The sequence below is a fragment of the Drosophila subpulchrella genome, chromosome 2R (genome assembly GCF_014743375.2).
Source record: "Drosophila subpulchrella strain 33 F10 #4 breed RU33 chromosome 2R, RU_Dsub_v1.1 Primary Assembly, whole genome shotgun sequence".
Taxonomy (NCBI): domain Eukaryota; kingdom Metazoa; phylum Arthropoda; class Insecta; order Diptera; family Drosophilidae; genus Drosophila; species Drosophila subpulchrella.
Window position 1 is genome coordinate 14,633,099 of NC_050611.1, and position 24,148 is coordinate 14,657,246.

Below are 24,148 nucleotides of genomic sequence, written 5' to 3' on the forward strand. Positions count from 1 at the left end.
CACATTTGCCATGTCTGCGTTGCGGCTGCCATGTGGCAGGTTGGCTTATTGGACCCATCGATCTGAGTCTAGTTTGGTATCGGTTCGCGTTTGCAATCCGCACAGTTTCGGAACGTAGGGATGCGGGGGGCCAACAGAAGCAAGATCCCGTGGAATGGTCCAATAAATGTTATGTGTAAGTCTCTTAATTGAATTAATTTAATTTATTATTACTTCTGATCCCTCAGATTTTAATAGAACATTATAAATCAAATATCCATATGATCTTAAAACAAACTCCTTGCCTTTATATACAAATTATACAAAGATATAACAGATATCATATCATTATCACTGAGGAGGTGATCAATATTAAAACAATAACAATCTTTGAAAATGTGGCATTCTTTTTTGATTTTTTACGATATCAACAGACGCTTTACAGTCACTAATTTCTTAAAAAAATTGCACATTTTAAAAGTTTGTTGAGTTGTAGCTCACAATATACTCAATGTAGCCTATTCATTTGTTTGGCTAAATTAAAGGGTCACATTATAGTTTTAAAATAAACCTTATTTGGTTAGACGCAACTCGAGATATATTTAAAAAGTCGGAGATACCAAGCAAATTTTCTTAAATAAATTTTGAAAATAAAACGTTTCCCAAAACCAATTTTTTACTTCTTTTTTTGATCTAGATGTGCAGAGCAATTTGGCTGTAAACTTGTGTAATAGTACATAATAATTGTTCGGAAAATACAAACACACAAAAGACTGTTACTTTATGTTACTTAATACCATTAGTCTTACGAAAGGCCCTGATGTAATGTCTAAGTCGATGAATTGGTCTCAGTCAGAACCCAATAATGGTGTCCCCCTTCTGTCGGAAGGTTTTCGGTTTCCTGTTCTGTCTTTGGTTTATTATGGCCATATCAGTTGGGGGCCAGGCCCGGAGAGCTTTGCTCATTAACCCGAGCAGCCGACTGGACCTGTAACCCCGCAAATGAAGTCATTAAACAATCGACGGCAGCCCGGCGTGGATCTGGTTCTGCCGATGATGGTGATGGTGATGCTGATGGTGATGCTGCGGCTGCCACCTGTACAAATTTCCCAATAAGTTGTTCACACTTAATTTTTCACGAAGACAATGCAAAGCGTCCAGTCCGGCAGGTCCAAGAAAAATGAGCCACTGACAAGTCGTGCTGTGTTTACCCCCCCAAGAAAACTGAAAAATAAAGAACCGCCGGAACTTCGCGCCTCATGCAGCGAACTGCATAATAAACAAAACATCAACGGAGCGAGCAACCTGCAGTGCATACATTTAAAATTTATTAATTGGTTTTTAAAAGCACTCACACCCGTCGCGCCATTCATAATTCTAAGCCATGAGAGCTCCTCTCAAGTTCAATTTCCGCCTAATTTCATGCACTTTTATGCGGCTTTTGTGTAGATTACGCAGCACAAAAATGTGGCATGAAAAAAAAGGGCTCGGAAACCGGAGCGGAAAAGTATACAAAATGAGCTGGGAAACATATGAATCAAAAATGAGCATGTTATTTCTATGTAATTTGGCGAAAACGCTGTCTAGTGAATGTATAAATGAGTGGTGAGAGCGTTTTGGGAAACGCCTTTCGAATTGTGCGATTTGCTCCACGTGCGGAATGTGTGTTAGGCGGTCCAATTAGTTTGGTAACTGGGGATACAAGAAAGTTCAGGCATGGGAATTAAAGAAATATGGGTATCTCAAAGGGGGTCCATAAAAAAAAGTTTAAAAGTTTACTTTAAAAATAAAATAATACTAGATCCAATAGCTTAAAATATTTTAAAAATAATTTTATTTTATATTTTATTCCCTTTCATGGCATGTTTTATGAGAAAATGTCATTGTCATTTTTTTAATTAAACAAAATGTTAAGCACAACACTTCGACTTGGAAGTTTCCATAACAAGCTCATAGTTTTTTTAAATTTTTTTGACCAAGTAGATCTCATCTTTCTCCCATAATAGTTAATGTAGAAACGTTGGGTCAATGTCTTCCTCGACATACATGAATGAAAGTTAGTCTGATTAATGGACGCCAGTTTGTGAGCGATATTAGAACAATTAATTAGCATTTGAGCTGACTGGGACACACTTTCGGCCGCGTTTTTCGCTTTCCCTGGCTACCTCAACAGAACCCTCATATGATCGGGGATCCGGCCCGAAAAAGTGCCATAAACTGCGCGTTAACAACGACGCTTAGAGCGCCACTTCTCTGGGTATATATCTGCATGAATATATGTTTGGATTCATAAGCCATAATGAATTGCTTTTATGGACGATCGCCCGCTGTGCCGAAAAACCCTCGGCTGATGAAGAAGTGGTCGTAGTTTTGCGTGTCCAATATTCCGTCTCAAGATCGCACAAAAACTTGGATTCAGATTCGGACTCGGATTCGGACGGCATGAGTAAGTATTTTGCTTAATTGCCTATGGCTTATTAGGCACCACAGCGGACGGCGGAGAATAGTCAAATTAATTTCGATAGAAAACCGAAAAAAACAGATATTTTGGGTCTAATGATGATGGCGTTACAAATCTGAACTGCCTGCATTGACCGGACCCACAACAATTACAATTCCAAAAGTTTTTACCCGCGACTATTGTGCTGATACAAAAGAATCTCGGTGGTGGCAGTCTCGATCGAACAATGCAGAATCATTAATTAAATTCCCCAGGGGCAAGGGGTTCCGATCAGAAGTTCGCTGCAGCGATGGAGCCCTAAGATATAGTATATCTACGGCTCTCCTTTTCCGATCGTTGAACCTGGAAATTAGCACAGGAAGCCGGGGATAAGCTTTATGCCCTCTCGCTGGATAGGTGTTAACTATAAACCACACTTGTCTGGCCGTATTTACGACTTCCCCAACACTGTGCCTTCGAGCGTAATTGCGCAAGAGCCGGCCAGAGAATTCTTAAAATATTCGACTTTGCATCATTTTTCAGGGCAACTCCAGATCCAGCTCCGTACAATTAACCACGAGCAGCAACTATCTTGTTACCTGACGCGTTTTTATGATTTCTGCATAAAATTAAATCGCTCTGGCACCTCTCCCTCCCGCCCAACAAACAGGTTGCCAGCCCAGGCAGAACTAGTTTCTCTGTTTCTTCGCGCGCTTCTTGCCTTAATAATTTTTACTTTGGTTTAATTATAGTTTTGCGCTTAATAAATTTCGCGCTGCCTTCGAAGTGAAGACCCTAGTCCCTGCCCCTTAACCCCCAGAAAATGGGCAGTCATAAAGAAGAGTGTAACAGCAGACATGTTCTAAAAATTACTTTGGTAACTAGCCGTCGAGGGGTTTTTATCGAGCAAATAGCTTGAGTTGGCTTAGAAGGGTTAATTGTGGGGGAGTTAATCACTTAAGCCGAAGTATACCCTCTAACATAAATCTAAAGCATGAACTGAAAATTTAAAATCTAAAAAATAATTATCAAAACTCTTACACAAAAATATTAACTCCGTTTTCATTGGGACTTTTGTTTACAATAGTTCATTTTATATACCTAATATCTTAATTAATTAAAGACCACTTAAAAAGTTGAGCTTAATCCTTATGTTTATTTGAACCCTTTTAACAGATAAGCACTTGATATCTCATTTGTCAAATTAATATGCCATTCAATTACAGCTGATCAATTACCTGAAATAAATTTTTTAATTTCACTTGATTTGATCCTTTCCACAATTTCCATATGCTATGCATTTCACCGTTTTCCGAGTTTTCCGCTGGCTGTTTGTTTGCATTCGGTTTGTGTATTTTTTTTGTTCGGCTCGGTGCACGCTTTTATTATTCATTGCACATTTTATGCTTCATTCACTTTTTCAATTAATTAATAATCATCATGCTAATAAGTTTTTTTCCCTATCGGACCACCGCTTGTTTGCCCAGGTTTTTGTATCGTGGGCGTTGCCCTTAAGCCCGCCCACCAATTTGCGCGTTAAAAACAGCACGGCGGTATAACAACCCATTAACAACAACATTACATCGGAAGATACGCTCTGCACAATTTAATTTAATTTAATTGCTTGTCAATGGCACGTCTTTCAATATGTTGAAGGGATTTTTTCGCCTGCCGTGTGATTATTTTCTTTTTCATGTTTGTAATTAATTTAAATTTCCATGGCGAATGTTTGTGGATTAATTTAATGATCGCGTACATTTCACTCGTTTCCACGGCTGCCGGTCAGAGTGCATTAGCCTTAGATCGGCCTACTGACGGACACAACAATCATATAGAACAACATGTTTCCGCTGCCTGTTTTTATGGGCCTGACTAGCACACAAACGGTAGACACGGCAAATAAAAACAATCTAAATAGAGCATAAACTGCAGGCCAGAATGCCGGCGAGACTAAGACGTGACCAACTTGCATGCTCGCTATAAAGAAAAGAAGAAAAACACATTCGAAGCAGTCCAAAAATCCAAGAAACCCAAGCAAACTCGCCATACTACATGAAATTTCTCATTGAAGTGCGAAACTTCGGCGGCAAGGCCTTAGAACTAAGCGCCGCCGATCGGAAGTGCCGAGAACTGGGATCCCGACCTTAGACTGAGACTGAACCTGGACCCTAACTGCGATATGGACTTCCTAATTAACAAAAGCAATGCACATGTGTGATGCATTGTCTTTGGGGTTCTTTCAGGGTACACATATAAAAATGATTGGAGTTTTAAGGGTCTAACGCCTTATAACAATGCTCTTTCTCACATACAAATGAAATTCTTAATATATGTAAATATAACCGGGACTAGTTTAACTACAAGAGTATGGAATAACGACATTACAAATAAAATATTTAATTGGGTTAAGATATTTAACAAAGTTAAATACTATTATATTCTTTAAACTTATCTTCTATTAACATCTAAAAAATCTTTTAAATTAGACAGATATTATTTATGAGGCCATCCATTTTCTTCTGTGCATCATAAACCTCCCCCAATTACGATTCATGAACTTTACGCACATTTGTCAAGTATTTTGGGGGAGTGTCAGGCTTCTTCCTTGGGGGCTGTCTAATTGCAGTTGAGCTAACGAGCTGCGAGGTTGATGGACGTTTGTTTGCCGACCTCATCGAGGAGCTGCTGCACTTTCAAGGGCCTCACGCATAAATGAAAAAATTTTCTTAATTATTGCATTGATTTACATTGCAGTGTGAAAGGGGCTGGCCGACCCGTTGTCCCGTTTGCCGTGACATGGCAGCCACTCGAGGACTGCGTTTTGTCGCCAGTGGTTCAGAGTGCAAAGTGCACGGAGAAAAATGGTCTAGATATAACAACAAGAAGCTATTTTATGTAACTGATGTACGGGTACCATAAGATCTCGAAAAATGGAAATAATATTAATGAAATTAATAGAAATAATGAAAAGTTGAAAATACATATGTCTTAAATATTATTTTGTGTATGCCAAGCCAAGGACTTAATATACAGTTTGACAATTATTTATTTTAGAGGATCACGCCAATACCATTATTAATGTCTAAAACATTACTTTTTATATGCTTAAGCATAGACTCAATATATAATGATACCAATTTACGTTTATTAACGTTGTCTAAAATGTTATTTTATATACGCTTAAGCAAGGACTCAATATATATAATATTATACATTTTTTAGGATCTCGTCAGTATCATTTTTAGAAAAAGCCCATATCTTTCAGTTTTACTATAATGCAAATAATTTATTTTAAATTTGATTACGTTTTTTTGTAAATGACCACTTCTTGATGCTTTTAAGTTAGAATTTTTCAACATTTGTATTTGTTTTCTTCAAGTGCAGAGTGCAGTGCAATGCAGCCGAGTGAAGTGGCTCTCGTGGCAACTGGGCTCTGCCGTTTCGCCAGTCCGGGATGCAATCGAAATTTTGTGTCCGTGCGTGCACGAGTTGTAGTTTGTGGTGGCTGCCACTCGTCATCCTGGTCCTCATCCTCGTCCACATCGCCACACTCAGCTGCATCGTCGTCATCCGTTCGGGGCACTCGAGAGTCCTTTACTTTGACAATGGCACTGGCGAGCGGGCCGCAATCGGTGGCAGCTGGCACGTTTGGTGGTTGAGTGCCACGCCCCCCGCCCACTGACCTCCTGCCCCGTCCACCCCCAGCCCCATTATTATGATTAAAGCCAACGATTTGACTAAATTCCAAAGATTAACACATTTTCACTATGACACGCCACTCGGGCAGAAGGCCTCTAATGTGAACGCAGCACGAAATCGTTTTCTTTTTTAATATTTTAATATAGTAAATGTAAAACGAATAGAAAACTGCTCTATGTACCTTTAGATATATGTAGTAAAAATATTAATCTATGGCATTTTTAAGAGCTTACAGGCATAACAAAAATGGCAGATGCGTAAATCTTTAATTTAATTTCCTGGTTTTTTATTAGTTTACAGCCCGCAGCAAACCGCATCCAATATTCGTTAGAGCCCCCGGGGCAAAAGAAGTGCAACTAACGTTCAACTGGCCACCAGCCATTAAAGTTGTAGATGGCAATTAAAAAATTGCATTGACCGCTGGGCCATCACATGCCTGCTGCTTTGGTTTTCGGGCCACAAATATGAAATGGAACCATCGGGGCAGCTGTCCACTTGCGGAGTGGCTCAAAGGTCCTGCCATATTGTTGTCGCCGTTGTTGCGGCACGTATGCAGAATATATGTGGATGTTGGTTGGTGGGTTGCAGGCACTGGGCCGGGGAAAACGAATAAATAAAATTCCGAACATAATTCACAACATGCCAAACTGCATGCGACAACGACAACATGTTGCATTGTTAGCGGCGCATTGTGCCAATTGTTGCTGCTGCAACTCCTTGTTGTTGCTGCCGTGGCCGTCGGTGTTGCCATGGTATTTATGCAAATTTGTAGTGCACCACAAAATCCACACAATGTGAGTGTTTTATTTATTTCCCTTTTGGCCGGCGCCCCAATCCATAGATTTTTGCCTTGTTCTTAAATGCCTGAAAAACGGTCTCTTGCCAGCCCATTTTTTAGCCAATAACGAGACACTCGTCCAGAAACAAGTACTTGCCACACAGCTAAACTTTGAACCGGTCGACAAACGTCAACAGTTATTCAATTTGCTTCAATCTAATAAACATGTTTGGCTATTACTGTATTAGCTCAATTTTCATGCCACATATATGTTACTAATTATGATGTTGAAATATGTTCATGTCTTGTTAATTAAAATAAACATATCTGCGATCTGCACAGACATTGCGGAACATTTTGTTATATAATTGGCTGCGATTTGGCAATCTCTTGGTTGTCAAATACATATCTGAATTGGTTAGAGGTAAAACCAAAAATTCATAGCCACCTGGAGGAAAATATAAGACACTCAAAAATGAACTGATCGTTAATAGCTTACATTTAGCAAGTTTACTGTTTGTAATTGTAATTTACAGTCTATAAAATAAAGCTTAATTTTTTCTAAACATATCCGCAGGGGAAACAGATTTCCGCCAACGCTTTTTTTGTGCCAAAAAACACATCTGACGGAAGTGCAACATGCAGCAAATAAAGCGCTTTGACGCATGCGCAAATGGCCAATTTGGCTAGGGTGGACCTGCACATTAGGCTGTCGTAGACCGGCTTTTTCCATTTTATTTCCAGAGGTGCCCCAACTGATTATCGGCATTACTTGTGCTGTGTCTCTCGTACTCCGCCGTTGTCTGGCCTAAAATTAAGTGAAAAAATCAATCACTTTCACTAATTTTAAAGTGATTTTTTCGAATGCGAGAAAATGGTGCTGCCATGGCTCGTTATCAAGTGTTGAAACGAACGCCGAATCGAACTCGTAGAGTCGACAAAGTCGGAAAACGAGAGACCCTCGACGGCCTAATGACGGGACATTTGTCGGATCGGCGCTGAAATAAAGAGATTTTTAACTCGCTCCAAATGAAATTTAAATTAAATAGTGAAATCCCCCCGGCGAGAATACTATTATCAACATTAAAGTGCGGATTGATTAATTGCTGTCTCTTTCTCGTATGGGGTTTTTAATTTGATTTCGGTCGATGCGGCTGCTGTTGAAATGGTTTGTGGGCAGGGCGATTAATCAGACTGATAGTAAGACGACCCCATCTGCAGTCTAACGGTGTCTTTCGCCGGGGTCTTGGATTGGGGATCTCAAGTTTCGCGCGGGGAAATAATTTGCCAATCGTGAACGGAAGCGCGGCGCATGCGTCATGAGGTGGCAAAGCGGCAACACTGCCCAGCCTCACCTGGATACCGCCCCCTTCCACCTGAGAAGTCGTGCGTGCTGCAGGTTTTGGCCACTTTCGTGCCGGCGGATTCGGTTTCAATTTTGGCCCAGACCGCTGAAAATTTCTTATTTATTCTCATGTTAATTTCCTCGTCGTCGGGACTCGGTCTTGGCCGAAAACTTGCGTGACTTGATCGTTTTGGCCAGATATTATTTTGTTACATTAAAAAATAATTACCGCATTTGCCTTTGCCATACTTCCATCGCCCCCCTCTTCCCCCCAGACTATCTCTTTCTGCCCCGCGGGCTGATTTCTGTTTGATTTGCTCTACGTGGCCAAAATTGGTTCATTTTGCCGTTTAACCATTTTGAATGCATTGCTAATTTTTTTATTACCACTATGCTTGGATTGCATATTCGTTTGAAAACTGCTGACAGCTGACATTGGTTCTTATAATAGTTAAAAATTTATTAGCTGCACTTTTTTTGTTTAACTGCTTCTCTCATTGAAGTAAGCAAAATATTTGAGAAAAAAATTTAATTCATTGCAGTCAAGTACATTTTTTAGTTTAAAACTCAAGGCATCAGAAAGCTAAGCAGGTGTATGGTGAACCCCTCTTTAATTTGATTTGGTAAATTAATGTAATTGGCTGTGAAAAAAGGCCCATAAATTTAGCAAATTAAAGCACCGTACCGGTTTTATTTTGGGGTATTTAAGGCCATTGTGTTTTATTTTCTTTGCGGTTCTCCTCCAAAGTTCAAGATGCGTTTCAACCCTGCCATTCAGCGATTCATTGCGATTTTTGCAGCTGCACAAAGCCACTCCAGCTACTCAAAACAAAGCATAAAATCAACTTTAGCGACAAATTTCTCATAACAACATAAACCCCAGCGCCATACATTTTGATGATTTTAATGGACAAAACTGCGCAAAATGATGGCCGCGAAACGTGTTGGAGCAGCGGACCCAGGCGGTTCTGCGGAATGTGTTGCCAGGCACCTTCTGCATTCTCTCGACCCCGGAATACCCCTTGAGAACCCCCGAATCCCCCCTAAAGTCCCCCTTTCGAGAACGGCAATGTGCAGGCGCGCGCCCATTTAAAATGCAGCAAGTGTCACCATTGACTGAAACGAGGCGCAATAAATATATATGTGGAAGAAGGAGCTGCCGGGCCATATACAAAGTGGCAGTGGCTCTGCCGGTCTTGTTGGCCCGGCTTATACGGGCAAGGCATGCGCTGCATTTTGGCAACAATGCGGCGAAGGGGAGTACACTTTGCATGGGCGGGCAGTGGCTGCAGTAGCTGTCCTCCTCCGTCTCGTCATTTAAATAACAATAAAATTTGATGACAAGCCATGTTGCAGCTCCTCCTGCCGCTGCAGTTTTCGATTTTTCTTTCCGTCTCTGCCAATGGCTGGCTGATTGGCTTTGCCACTGCCTTTGCCTTTGCCAGCATAATAAAGACATTCGATGCCTTTTTAAGCGTTTCACTTTCGCACGTAGCCGTCGTCGTCGCAGCCAGTAAAAAGTTTGCAGCATGTCCGGCTGTAAAAATAAATATCACCAAGTTCTCTCAGCTGCCGATGCTGCTGCTTCTGCAGCTCCTGGATGATATTGGGGGAAAGTTTAACGTCGTCTAGACAGACTAAGGGCCACCCATTGGGGAAACCACCCAAATTATCCACCCAACCCCACCCCATCCCATTCGAGGCAACCCAACCACGCTTTCCATTTCATTAGACAATGCCAACTTTTAATTAAGAAATCGTGCTCTTCGACTCCTCGATATTGAGCTGCAATCTGTAGGAAACCAACTGCAAAGTTTAGCGAAAACACAGAAGGAAATCGACGGGGTTGCAATTAATCGCTGAGCTGGATGGCGAAATTTCTTTGTGTTTACTTTTAGTTGGGGCAAGATAATTGCCTTTGCCATTGAGCAATATGATAGTATAATGTATATAAGGAGAAGTATCTCTATTATAATGACTAATTTGCGACTTTTATTGCCTATTGCCTTTTATTATTTACATGTAAGCATTACCGAAATACCAAAGCTTGTTCATATAAATTTGGTAATACAATTTATAAACTATAAGGTATTTATATATGGTTTTCATTCCCCTTTTTCCCAGATCTCCTTAACCTTTTTGGATTTGCGTGGCTCATAGCTTCAGTGACATATACCCGTACTTAACGAGATTTTCCACCTCAAGATTTGCCAGACTTAATATGCATTCCCCCTCGAAAGCGTTGGCTTTGTCTGTGCGAATCCCATCCAGCATTCATTGTGCTTTACGAGCTTGTTGGGGCTCGCTCCCACTGCCAGGCATCGGCATCTGCATTCTGCAGTCTGAATTCTGCATTCTGCACTCTGCCTGCCAGCTGAAATGTCGAACTGTTCTATATGCCACACGGTTCTCCTGGGGGAAATGCTTTGGCTCTGGGGCAGTGGCAACGGCTCCTCAATGGCTGACAAATGCGACTGAGTGTGAGTGTGAACAAAATGCACAGTGTCGTTAGAGGATGCAAACAAGTTTGGTATATGTTTCTACACAGGAAAAAAAGAATTGTTTTTTTAATTATTTCAAAAAATTTACCCAGCTTAGCAAATTTTGAAAGTGAGTCCCAATTTTTGTAAGCAAAAATAAAGGTTTATGATTATATATTAATACATTCTACCTTTTATCTCAAAAATTCCCCAAAGGGTTATGGTTAATTTATGCTAATTGTTAAATTTCTTTACCTTTAAGGACAACTATTTCAAATGCTTTATCAAAATTATTAATATGTTTATATATATTTATTAGGATTTTATTTTCTACAAAGAAAATAAAATTAAAGCCTTTAAAACATATTAAAATCAATCACCTGATCAATGAAAATAGGAAAAAAGGCAAAATACATTTGATGATATTTTATTACATGTTGAATTCCCTCCCAAAACGTAATTAAAATACTTTTTATTTTCTGACCCTTCACCGGACTATGCATTTTTATGTATGTTGCAAGATAATAAAATTTGCCAAATTGTACCCTATCTTTTCCTCAGTGCATCATCTTGATGCTGTCACCACCGAGGACTGTTGTATCTGTTGCTGTTCCAGTTGATGTTGCTCGTGTGCTGGTGTCTGTAGTGTTTTTCAGTGTTGCTGCATCGCCGACGCTTTGTTTGAAATGTTGCTGACAAACCACTTGAAGTTTTTCCAGCTTCTACGCTCGTTCGGGCCGCGTTTTTCCAGCCCGCGCTGACGTATTTCATAAGAAAGGCAAGTGACAAGTCGCTTTCCCCTTTACACAGTTGCCGAAATTATGCCGCCCAGACTCGACTCGCAATGGAAATGGAGAAATGTAGAAATGTGGAAGTGGAGAGACAGAGAAATAGAGAAAAGGTTAAAGTGTAAGTGGGGGAAAAACAAATTGTTGGCCATCCCAGACAGACTGGCTGTCAGAAGAGTCCCCCCCTCCCCGATCATCCGAATGGGCCGTTCACACTTGGACAAGTGTCGAAAACTGGCCTACTCGGCGGCCTCACAATTTTCCATACCCCGTTCGCTTTTTCCTTTTTTTTTTTACCCGGCCTTCAAACAAAAGAACAGAACTTTGCGTGGTGTGCGAGATGAGATGAGATGATGGGTTGAAATGGAATGGTGAAAACTCTTGTTCTGCCCGGCGTTTTTCTTTTTGTCGGTACATTTCCACGAAAATTATTTCGAGTGCCCGCCCGGCCTGACAGCTGTGCTTCTTGGCCCGTCCGCTTTTTATTTCACTTCAAGTTTTTCCCCATCATCGCTGCCGCTGAGGCTGCCTTTATGGCGATTTGCCGCCCCGGCCAGGGAAATTCTTGGGAAAATATGCACATTCAAAGCGGTTTTCTAGTGCCCGCGGTGGTGCCCGCATTCGCCTTTCCAGCGAAAGTGCGTGGAGCCATCTATATGGCCTTAAAGCCATATAGCCATGGCTCCTCCGATCGGGAGGCTCTCTCACACGCACGCTTTCTAATCAATTATATCGCACTTATATGCAAATTTCGCGCCAGCCAGCAAACAGGCAAACAAACAAATAAATCAATTCCATTCCATTCAATTCAATTTGATTCGATTTCAATAAGGCTACGCCGAGACCCGGGGGCACAATGAACCAATTTGAAAATCACCTTTCTCGCCTGCAAATTGCTTTGTCAGCTTCCCCCGGCCGTTCACTCATCCATCGCCTTTTGCCAATGGAAGCCGGTGAAGTGTTTCGCTTTCTGCCTAGTTAACAGCTTTTTTTTTAGCCCTGTCGAACGCTGAATGGCTGTTCTCGGTGCAGAAATACTGTTGAGTACGAACCCCTAGTTAGAAAAAGCACGCACAAGCTGCTCGAAAAGCGCAAAATTTCACATTGAGGTGAAAAATTGGTGAATATCAAATTTCAAAAGTGAGCAAATCAGAAGCGGAAGTGGGCAAATGCGACCAGCCATTGCGCTATCAATAATAAAGTAGAAAATATTGTATCTATGGATAAGAAATAAGTATCTATGTATCTAAGATACAACCATTTTCTCTGTCTGTCTTTTTGAACATTCACTCAAGAATGATTTCAATTTAATGTCGGATTAAAGTCTGGAAATATTTTTGAATTGAAAACTAATAATGGCAATAATCTTTTGTTTGTGGCACATCCTATTGTTCGGATCCCACAGACCTGTGGGCAAAAGTTATATATTCTGACATGCGTGTCACGGAATAATCGCTTCAATTTCGAACAATCGAATTTGGATGCCATTACTCATCGATTGTGTGCACTTCTTAGAAACTTTCGTTGAGTCATTTGCGAACGCCCCAGCGAAATCCATATGCCTGACTTCTCGATTGCTGTCTTTGCATATAAATAAGTGCCTTATCATTAAATTTCAATTAAATGACAAAAATAAAACAAAAATGTTTTGACGCCAAATCGACTTTTCGGAAATTGTGTTTGCCCGGGTCTCATGTTCCGAGCCTCGAATCGGACTGAATTTCTTATTTATTCCCATTTTGCATGCTCAACAATTGTAGACACCGTGGGGCGATGACAAAAACAAGCAATCGCGATTCCATTCAGTGCCGCAGATTTCTTTGGCTCTTGAAATCCGAAAACAAATTTTTTGGCGCGTGTGTCTGAGCCCCCGAAAGCTGTAGACTTGTTTTTTTTTTCCGATTTTGCTGCAATACGAGGCCCCTTCATTCATGTTCAACAATTTAAATATGCTGCTGCTCCGGTGTGAGTACTTTATTTTTTTCCGTATATGTACATTTTTGATAGACAACCGGACAGATATGTAAGCCGGGCGCTAAATTTGATCTCTCGCGTTTTGGCACGAACTGTAATTGAAAATTTCGCATGTATGTATTTCGAGGAAGCAGCTGCAAAGGCATCAGCAACAAGCAAACTTGACACTCGAAACACTTGGCTTCGGCTTTGGCTTTTCACGGATAACTGGGGTAAAGCCTCAACTTTCTTGTCCGGTTACGTGAAATTTCAAATGTCATAATTTCTGACAGTTTGATAGTCGTACAAACACACGCGCTCCCACCGCCGGCACTCAGTTTTGGGGTTTTTGGGGGTTTTGGCTGTGGGTTAAGCCAGGTGGACCAGAGTTTTGGCCTGAGCCGTTACCAAAAAGTTGCCGACGAACACACAAAGTGACAAGTTCAATCACTGTGGTCTCATGGATGAAGTTATGCAATCGAATTGAAAAAATAAATGATATTATATGAATAATTGGGGAGAGAAAGAGCTTTTTAAACCCGTATATGTGTATAAGAGGTATTTTGAACTGTGATAATGTTTTAGTTTAAAGTTAACCCCTTAAAACTCAAGCTGGCCATTTGAGACCCTTACTATTTTCTTCGACTTATCGCCTCGAAACCCACTGTCCTCAATTCTTTGGCTTCATTTGGTTTGCCAAAGCCGCTAAGAAGTACATAAGTGTTTCCCTAAGCCGTCTTAGGCCAACTATTGTGCTGGCCTTTTCCAGCTAGAGTGAGTCCACATATTGATTTGCTGGTCTAAAGGCGGTGTCAAGCCTTTTGACCTTTCGGACCACACACAATCGGTTGGCTTTTAACTTCGCTGTAAAGTTGCATAACATGTAAATTCTGCTCGTGTTTTTTAGTGGGTCTCCGACTACAAAGTTAGTTACGTTTTAGGACATTTCTAAGAAGCAGGGAGTAACCAATTAGGCATTAGCCAAGGTTTTACACGTTTTCTAGTTACTCGGAGGACAGCTGTGCGCGTTTTTTGTTACATTTGAAACGAGAAAACACGACAAGTCGTTTAAAGAACTCGCTTCTCTGTAGGCCAGCAACAGGTAAAAGGTAAGAGGCTCACAGACCCTGGAGTTAAGAAAATGAGTTCCAATGGGGCGAGAGTAACAGATCTTGGGGCTCGTCAGTCTGACATTGACGAAGTGGTTCTTCGAATGAAATTGTCATAATTTTTTCGGGTTTTCTACATGTCTTTTGATGCATACAAAGCGTTAATGTTGCCCACTTTGTCATACTTTGGCTTCAAGCCCGACAATTGAACAATTGATAAAAGCCACGACAAACCGAAACAACTTAAACCAAACCGCTTTTCAGCAGGGCGAACGAACCCTACTAACGGTGCATAGGGAGTTTCCAATATGAGGAATTGGTACCTCACTTCGATGACTCAAGCTGTGATCTGGGATTATTGGTATTAAGGCACAGGTAACCTAAATCTGATAACTTCATTTCTAGCATCAGTTTATGGACCTCTTTAACATGAGCTCTATTATATATACCATATGATTGCAAACAAATCTAATGGGAATTATAAAATATATAGCAAATACTAACATATATACTCCGAAAATAAAATACCTGATCTTAAAGTAATTCTTTGAGTTTTTTGTATAATCAAGAAGTTTAAGAATATTATTTATTTTGTATCAAATAATTTTTAATAATTTTTCCAGCTGGATAATATCAATGATATCCTGGTAATCTCTCTACAGATTAATATAATTTAAACAGTCTATATCTGAATTGTAAACATTGACTGTACTTAGCTTACCAAATCTGAGTAAGAAGGTAATGTTCAAGAGTTGGGTTATCTGCTAAAGAGCTTTAGTGGAGCACGTCCGAGGGGAACTATTATTCCCGCTATCGGAGACATCTTTCAAGAGTTGGATCCGTGAGAACCGGCGAGATGTGCCCGCTTTTTACGAGCACTCGTCTAATGAGGCGAAGGAACTTCCACACACTCGCTCCGGTTGACACTGACCGCAGATCTGTATCTCAATATTTAGGTTGCCTTACAAATAAAAGCCCGACGATGGGGCACTTGGATGTAAAATAAATCAAAAGATGCGAAAACGGGCTGAAAACCCTAAGAGCCGGCACTTTAGGCCTCGGTGGAAAGCTCTGAAAAGGCATCGCCAGATCCGAGCCAAATGATAAATGCTCGCTCTGTGTATCAAGTGTGAATTTTAAGTGAAAATGCTACATGACGGAAAATGTTTTATGCGCAATGCGCCAGAGTTGGTCTAAAACGTTGGCTTTTATGTGGATTACGTGGGCCGAGCTGGAATCAGGCTTCAAATATGCCAATAAATGATTTTAATTATGTTACGTCAGGTCGGTCGGTAGGTCGCTCGGGTTGGTCGGTCCATCAAACGGCTCACAGAATTATCCGTAGATATATACCCTTACCATTTTTGTTTGGCCCAAGCTCAAACAGAAGAACAGAGTTCTTTTATGGCCATTTTGCCACCGTACGTAAAGGAAATGCGCTTGGGTCATAAAAGCCAGAAACATAAAACAAAACTCCGACAGAACCGAACCCAAAAAGAGTTGAAGTAAGTAAAAAGAAGTAGAATTATGTTTAAATATTTCCCGCTTAGTTAGATTCCATATAACCGATAGAGTCGCCGACCGGAGACCGCCGGGACATCGTAAAGAGTGCGAACTGTAAATCATGACAGTTTTTATTGGCTTACCTGCCCGAAACCATCCCACTCGGGATCCTGCTACCTGGCTTATTACGGAAATGCGTTGCCCCGTCTAAGTGGACCGCGCTCCAGAAATAGAATTTTCGTATTCGTATTTATTAGCCAGCTGGTTTAATTGCCCGCACCGCAAAATGGTTTAGGCCAACGCCTTGACACGAATCGTCGACAGGCTCCAATGGGGGGCCTTCCATAAATCTGTGCAATAATTGGTTATGAAATCGTTCATTGCAGCCAACTGAAGGCTTAGAGCTCTCTGAGCTCAGCTCGGGCATTAGAAGGGGCTTATTTATCGGGCGAATTTATGGTATTCTGTGGGCCGCTCAATTTACGATCCGGATTAAGTCCAACGCCCTGGGTCACAAGACCGTTTAGCCGGCGAAATCTGCTCCGTTTCAGAAAGCATGGCCCGTTACGATATTAATTACCCGCCATTAGCAGCATCACTCAACTTGGGGCACATGCAGCTGAGGAAAAGTCGAAACTATCTGTAAACCCATACGTCAATGCCGCTAAATCCACTTGTCAGTAGGAACACAAACGTGAGAATCGTTTGAGGGAAAAAAACAGAGGGACTTAGACTGAAACTGAAACAAAAACCGAACAAAAGCAAACGGCAAACAGATCGGGCAGCGAGGAAATATTGTCAGGCAACACTTTTTTTTTGAGCCCCGTAGGTGTATATCTATCTATCTATCTATCTCTCAGATGTATCTGCATCTGCAGCTTGCACTATAGCTTTTGCTTTCCCTTCCGGAGATTTGTGGCCGGGACACCTGCGACATTTGAGGGCCGCTTGTCGTTGTTCCACTAAAAGACTTTTTTATGCTAAATACCGTCGCAGTTTATATTGATGACGATCCGAGACACAATGTGTTTTACCCCCGATGCACCCATCTATCTATATACAAATGTATATACAAACGTGTGCTAAGTATATCTCACTCTCCTGGAGAAGCAACGAAATGTGTGACAAAACACCACAAGGAATTTTAATCCCAAAATGATTGATAATCATTTGCACGAGCGGAGTTGAAAAGAGAAAAAGCTCTATCACGTTCCATTTGCCTAGGTGTAAAGTCCATGGGGTATTATCAGCACCGCCCAACATCGTCTTCATTATCATCATCGCCTTCGCCATCCTCATCATCTCGACTGGGCTTTGTTTGCTGCTAATGTTTGCACTTAATTCACCAGACAATGGGACTCGGGAGTGGCGGAGGAAAAGCATTTTCCTCTGGCTTTTACTCGGGACAAAATGGGCGAGGGGCTGCCAGGGCGAAAAGTCTAAATTATGTCGTTGCCGCCTGACTGTTGCATAGGAAAATGCATCATTTTGTGAGCTTAAGAAAAGACGATGCGCTTTTTGTGAATGGAAAAACGAAGCACTGGGAAAAACTAGACCATGGGGTTCCTAAAAAGTGCTTTGAGGGGAAAATCTATTAAGTCAGCCATGTGAATTTATATTTAGAAATTTGGGGAATCATTTTAAAAAAACTGGGGTATTTCCTATAAGTTTAATTTTCAAATTGTTTTTCTAAAAAACATAACAATCTAATAACACTTTATCAACAATTCTAATAATATTTTTTATAACAGTCACGTTCAGTAAGCAAAACTTTTACAATCCCAACAGAGCCAAGTTAGACAGCCCATTGTTTATATTCTTCGAAATAGCATCTCTTTTATTTCCATACCAAATCATTTGTTTGCGGCTCACACCTTTTCTATGGACCGGATAATTTCCAACACCTCTAACTATTTAACCTGTGACAAATTTTCCTCCGTTTATCTCGTCTTGACGATGAGTTGAAAATGTGACAAAAGCTGATTTAAGTCATAATTTATCATGATATGCTGGATTAGTGCGATGAATTTAACAAACGTTTATTTTCAACACGTTGCGACATTGTCAATGCCAGCAGGTTGAAACGATGCCTCTGGCTAATGTTTAAATTTATTGACTATCAAATGGTGGATGCATTGTGTTGGTCGTGCCTACTGCATTAGTTTGTGCCACTTTCCCAGTCATAACCGGCTGAAAGGTGGGATTATGGCACCACCGTGAGGATACTCTATTGGAGATTAAATGTTATAGGTTTCCAGAAATACTTACATATCTATCTGCATTATGCATGAATATCTTTCTCCTGCTTTAAGCCAAACAAAAAAAAGAAGAGAACAGGACGTCTTGGCCCAAAGCACGCCTCTCTGACAAATCAACCACGCCCAAAAGCAACAAAGTTGGCCGTGGCCTAAGTGTTTGTAATTGTTATGGCTGGAAACTCGTTCTTTCACTTCGGCCTGCAAGCGCGAACTTTATGGCTACACCTACCCATCGAGCCATCCGGAAAGCAACGGCAGATGATCATCTCGAGCCCCCCTCAATACCGCCCTGTATCGGGTTCTAGCGGTAAATAAAGTTTTGGCCAACCAGCCGCGCCCACAAAACGGCGACCAGGACCACCTAATGAAATGTGGCCAGTATGCCGGAGATCGCATTTTTCTGGGTGCAGTACAAGTTCAATATTAAGAAATTACAAGACAACGACAACCGAGCTGGCCCCACGCATTATGCGGAAATTAATTTGCGCGTTCGGCTCGGCAAATTTAATTCAATTTTTTTAACAGCTCTGGCCAACACGGGATAACACGCCCCGAAACGAAAGTTGACCCACTGGAGGAATTGGGCCTCGGATTTATATATATATATGTACGAATTAAGACATAATAAAGCTGTCCCTCGGTGGAGGCCTCTTCTTTTTTTGGCCCATCCGTCAAGATTGCTCCTCTGGCTGTGTAGGGCGTGTAATTCACTCCAAACACCTTCGAGTTCGAAGACCCGCAAACTGACAAGAACCCCGACTTGACTTGACAAGACTTTGCTGGCTTAAACGCTCTTTTCGGGGGGTAATTTTTGGTCGACACAAAATATCTGGGCCGAATAAGTGGATGGTGTGCTGGTGCCTGCTTGACAAACGAGTGTCATTTATCAAAATGTGACACTATTTGCGCCAAGTCATGTGTTAACTGCACTTTATTTTATTGTTATACCCTGTGTGGGTTGTCGGTGTGTCTTGGCGTCTCCAGCACTTGGCCCCCAGGAAAGCAAAGGTCCCGGGCTCGAGCTCTTTCTCAGTTTCAGCCGCAGACTTTGGCAATCGGTTCCTCGAGTGCTCTCATAAAATATATATCATAATTGAGGGTTATGTTGTTTTCTTTTCGCTTTTTTCGGGAATAAGCCAACAAGTATAGCCATCGACTTGGCCACCAGGATGAGAAATGGCCAGATTGAGATATGGCCGTGTGAGGTAGAAAAAGGGCTGACTGCCACCCGTGGGCCATGTTCTTACTCCCAGATTCCGAAAACTGATTCGGGATAAGAGTTTTTCCCAAACACATATATGTGCATATGATTTCCGAAAATATATCACCTTTGTATAGTATCTGCAAAGAGAAAACTTTGCCAAACACTTTAATGTCCCAATGTACAGGCATAAACTTTAATTGAGGAATTTTCGGGGCTTTATACCCGGCATAAAAGAAGTAATTTTTTCCTTTCCAATTTGTGTTTTTTGGGCGCGACCGGCATTTAATGCCAATACTATAAATATTATGATTATGTGGCCCGTACCTGAGCGCAGTTATACATTTTGCGCGTCCGCCGCTCTTAAATGTTATTTTTACCAAAAAAAAAAATATGTTGGTATATTAAAACGCAGCGGAGAAAAGGCCAAAAACCAAAGAGCCAAAAGTAATTTCTTGCACGACATTAATTTCTTTTAAATTACGCATAATTGAAGTACGGGCACTCGAAGTTGATCGATGGTCGAATCGAGTTGCGGAGTACTCGAAACGGGTTATTCGCCCCCCATATGATTTCTGAGGTGCGGTGCACAGCCCCGCCTCCTCTTCCGCCGCCTCCTCGTTGATCGGAGAGAAATTACAAAGATACTGCTCTGCCATAATAATATGATTTTTCTTCAACTCTTTCCATATGAGGCCAAGTTCTTGGGACAAGCTGGGCCATTCGACATTGACATTCGAATTGGACACCTGACAGCAGAATATCAAAGTCACCCGGGGACTTTGTCGTAATTCGACGATTTCTGCTATTCCCCATTGAAGCCTTGGCTCGATTTGAAATTTGATTTGATTTTGGTTCACCCATTGCTGAGCGCTCTTTGTGTTCGTGGGCTGACCTGTCAGTCAGTATGAAATTTCATATTGTTGTCGACGGGGTCTCAGCGGTATTTAGTTTTATATTTGGGCCTGCTTTGGGGGCTTTGTTAGCGCGATAAGCGGATTTTTTATTACATCAGTTTAGTGTCACATTAGCGCTGTGCCGAAGTGCGCCCATGCATTTAGCTCGAATCGAATCGATTGGTGGGGGCGACAGATTTGTATATCGGAGCCATTGAATGGCGGATATATATACTTTATGGCCACAACTCACGGCGTTCAACAAGTTCTTCCGTCAGCCCAATCTCAATCTGCATCGGGATCTCTGGGCCCTGCCTGCAGCTCTTTGCCACACGTACGAAAAAGCATCCACATCCAATTCGCAGCAAAACCCAGTCCAATCACATAAAATCTTTCAGCGAAAAGCACAGGGAACTTATGAATTTCTTAATTTTTGCAAATCTCACTCGCAACGAGGAGTTGCCCTGGTCTTTTTTATGGCATTTCGTTTTGCCGCGATGCTATCAGTTGGTTTTTGTTTCAGGTTTGGTCTTTAAACTGTCTCGAATCCAGTGGTCGGTGGGTCGATTCACCGCATGAATCATAAGCCAGTTAAAAACGAATTCCTAAATGCTCGCTTACTTTGCCGGGTCAACGTATTTGGCACTTGTAACCTAATTTTATTCCCCGAAAATAATAATAATCAGCGCGAGAAATCGGCGGTAAACTGTAAATCAATTGGGATGAAGAGAAAACAATAAGCCAAACCCTGTACTTATTTTTTACCGAAATATATTTGACCGAATAGCTTAGCATAAAATTTCAAAAATTTCAGAAAACTTCAAAATGGTTCGACTAGTGGGCTGTTGCTATTTCTTTGGCCTGCGTACTGGATGCTTTGTTAGTGCTGCATGGCTTTTCTTATATTACGGTGTTTTGGCATACTTTATGTATTACCAAATGATTCATACCCAGAGGGCTAAAGTAATTCCAGAGTCCCGTGAATATGAAAAGGAAACAATTGGATTTTGGGTGCTGGGCATTGCTTTTATCGTGATGGCTTGTACAACTCTTCTTTTGGTATATGCGACCATAAGGGTAAATATATTTTAAATATTAATAAACTTATCTAAAACATTCTCTATATACAATGCAGAAGAAATACGTTTTTCTGTTACTGTTCTTGGTGGCACAGTTGGTTCCCATTTCAGTGGAATCATTCTATTTGCTGACTGCTTTAATTTATGGTATTACTTTGGAAAGTTTTGTTATATATCTCGCGCCCTTAGGTAAGTAAAATCTATTTCAATAATGTTTCTGTTCTAATTAAACTTGTTTTGACAGTACTTTTGTTCTACATCGATCTGGTGGTTTATTCCTATTTTTATGAATTGAGAAGTCTTAAGAAATTGAAATCTGTGTCTGAAATAAATATAGAATACTAAAATTGTTTCGCGCATGAAAGTTAGAAATACTTTTTGTGCGACTTAAGATCACATGCCACTTTTTCCGGTAGAACACACAAAGACAGCGATAAGGTTGGATGGGTTGACTTGGGACCAGGAAAACATGTCAAGAAATAAAAACAAAAATGATTTATCATAATGGGAGTTGGAGTCTGAGTCGGGGCCCAATTCGGAATTGGAATTGGAGTTGGAGTCTGAGCTCCCAGCGGCGTTGCCTAAACGGGCGATAACGGCCAAAACCAAGACCACGACGAAGACGAGGACGGCATGCGGCTGATGATGGCGACGAACGAGGAGATATCGGGCCCAGAACGGTGCGTCTGGATGTCAACTCTTCATATAAAAATTAACGAAATATAAATTAAAAAATATGCCCTACCTCTCGGCTGGGCGATGAAATAAAAACCAGAAATATTCGTTTCGGCTGCGCTCGTTTTGAGTACGCTTTTGGTTTTCTTCCCTTTCTCGGCTGGCGATTTACGAGTATGTCCCTTCTGGTTTCGAGTTACGCCTGCGCGACATTGTTGCTGGTACACAGATAGAAAAAATGTATATTAAAGAAATTTTATTAAATTGATTGGAAGCCAGATTTTATAAGGATAACAAAATTTGAAAGATGTATTATTTAGAAAAGCTTAACTAGGTCTCACGAAAAGGGGACAAATTATATTCTTTACAAACAAAATACCCCTATTTGTTTCTTACTTAAAAATAAATGTAAAAAAATAATGCTTACAAAGTCATTTTAAAATAAATATGATTTTTAAAAAATTACACAAATATTAATAAATAAATAATTGTTATTTATTATTCACATAATATTATATTTCTAGTTCAACTTTTAATGCTTTTTTTATCGGGGACTGTTAGGGCTTACAAAGGGAATTTAAACAAAAATCAAGAAGAATTTTCCTCAGTGTAGAACCCAAAAACCGACTTCAGGAATTATGAATTGGCCGCTGTCTGTCGCCTTATCGGCGGAATGCATCGCTGCGTTTAAGGCTTTATCTATGGGCCAGTGAGTTTTTATCTAATGGAGGCAGCTTCTACCCATTGATTGGGGTCCCGTTGGGGCTCCGATTTCATTTCTGACTTATGACAGGGTCGTATCGGCTCAGTCTTGCGCTCTGATAGCTTCATAAGCCGCGATAAGGCCGAATCCGAGTTCGAATCCAACCGCGCTAATTGCTAGCAAAACTCGAGGCGCCAGCGGAATCAAGGGATTGGCTCTGACAGATCTCAGGTGCCATGTGCAGTATTTCGTATGCGATATCACCTGCGTGTTATCGCCAGACAAATGCATTTTGCAAATTATTAACATATGTGGCGGTTGTTACACGGCGGGGCCAACACCAACCAACAACCGGCAGCGGCAACAAGCTTGTGCAGATACAGATACAGATACATTTGTATCTGACGCCAGTGGGTAGGAAGCCGGCTCGGGATTTGGCTGCTCTGGCTGCGGCTAATTGATGTCGGTGCATAAAACTTGATTTATTTCTATTAATAAAGCCCCCATGCAAACGGTAGTTGGTCCAGCGATCGAGGGAGCGGGTTTTGTTCCGAGGTGTCGATTCGGTCAGATGGCGATACATTTTTGGCTGCCTTATTTGGATGTCCGAAATGCCCGATGGAAAATGGGAAGGCCCATGCAAACAATTATACGAAATTGTTTGCCATCATCTGTTGGCCAGACATACCAATTTCCAATCGGGGCCAATAAATTGCTTGTTTAGCCGCAATTACACACGTGAACAGCCGCCGAAAAAGCGGACAGCCAATGCAAAAGCATCAGAAATAATCTGGCAAAACTTGTTACCGCTGTTGTCGATAGAAATCGCATAAAAACTTGGTTGCATAAATTTTAACACCGATTTTAATCGACGCATTGTGGAGCGGCCATAGACAGCCCATTGAGTCCCGCCGATATTCCGGCCAACTCCGACACTTTATGGCCAGCTTTTTGGTGGTAATTACCAGCCGGCAGCAGTTCCGGTGTGTGTGTTCGGGGCTCGGCAATGCAAACTATAATTTCGTTATAAATTATTGACATGTCAAATCAAATTCTCGGCCAGTTTTCTGTTCGCTGGAGTTTGAGTCCAAGATTTATGAGATGCAATTTATGGTGGTGGGAGAGATTGGGATATTTTGGTCTGTGAGTTTCTAAAGTTTACAAGTTTTTTTTACTTACTGTTGAAAAGGGAACCTACCAAGCAGTATCTTATAGCTTTGACAAAAACATTTTACTTCTTCTAATTTTGACCGCTTTGGTAT

At 41.2% G+C, this 24,148-nt stretch overlaps 1 protein-coding gene across 2 annotated transcripts; it reads left to right on the top strand.

Moving 5' to 3' along the window:
* Window positions 1-12,612: 12,612 nt before the first annotated feature.
* Window positions 12,613-22,316, top strand: LOC119551055. Of its 2 annotated transcripts, none has more exons than XM_037860176.1 (4): window positions 12,613-12,649; window positions 21,244-21,506; window positions 21,565-21,697; window positions 21,753-22,316. In XM_037860176.1, the coding sequence occupies exons 2-4, from the start codon at window positions 21,255-21,257 to the stop codon at window positions 21,851-21,853; spliced, it is 486 nt and encodes a 161-aa protein (XP_037716104.1). In that variant the 5' UTR covers window positions 12,613-12,649; window positions 21,244-21,254; the 3' UTR covers window positions 21,854-22,316. The 2 variants fall into 2 exon arrangements, with proteins under 2 accessions (XP_037716104.1, XP_037716105.1); XM_037860177.1 differs by lacking the exon at window positions 12,613-12,649 and adding an exon at window positions 13,453-13,474.
* Window positions 22,317-24,148: the final 1,832 nt, after the last annotated feature.

Excerpts from the sequence above, each read along its gene's own strand:
- LOC119551055 (XM_037860176.1), top strand. The coding sequence starts at position 21,255 with ATGGTTCGACTAGTGGGCTGTTGCTATTTCTTTGGCCTGCGTACTGGA. Across the intron at positions 21,507-21,564 it reads TGGTATATGCGACCATAAGG|AAGAAATACGTTTTTCTGTT; the intron begins GTAAATATATTT and ends TATACAATGCAG. Across the intron at positions 21,698-21,752 it reads TATATATCTCGCGCCCTTAG|TACTTTTGTTCTACATCGAT; the intron begins GTAAGTAAAATC and ends TTGTTTTGACAG.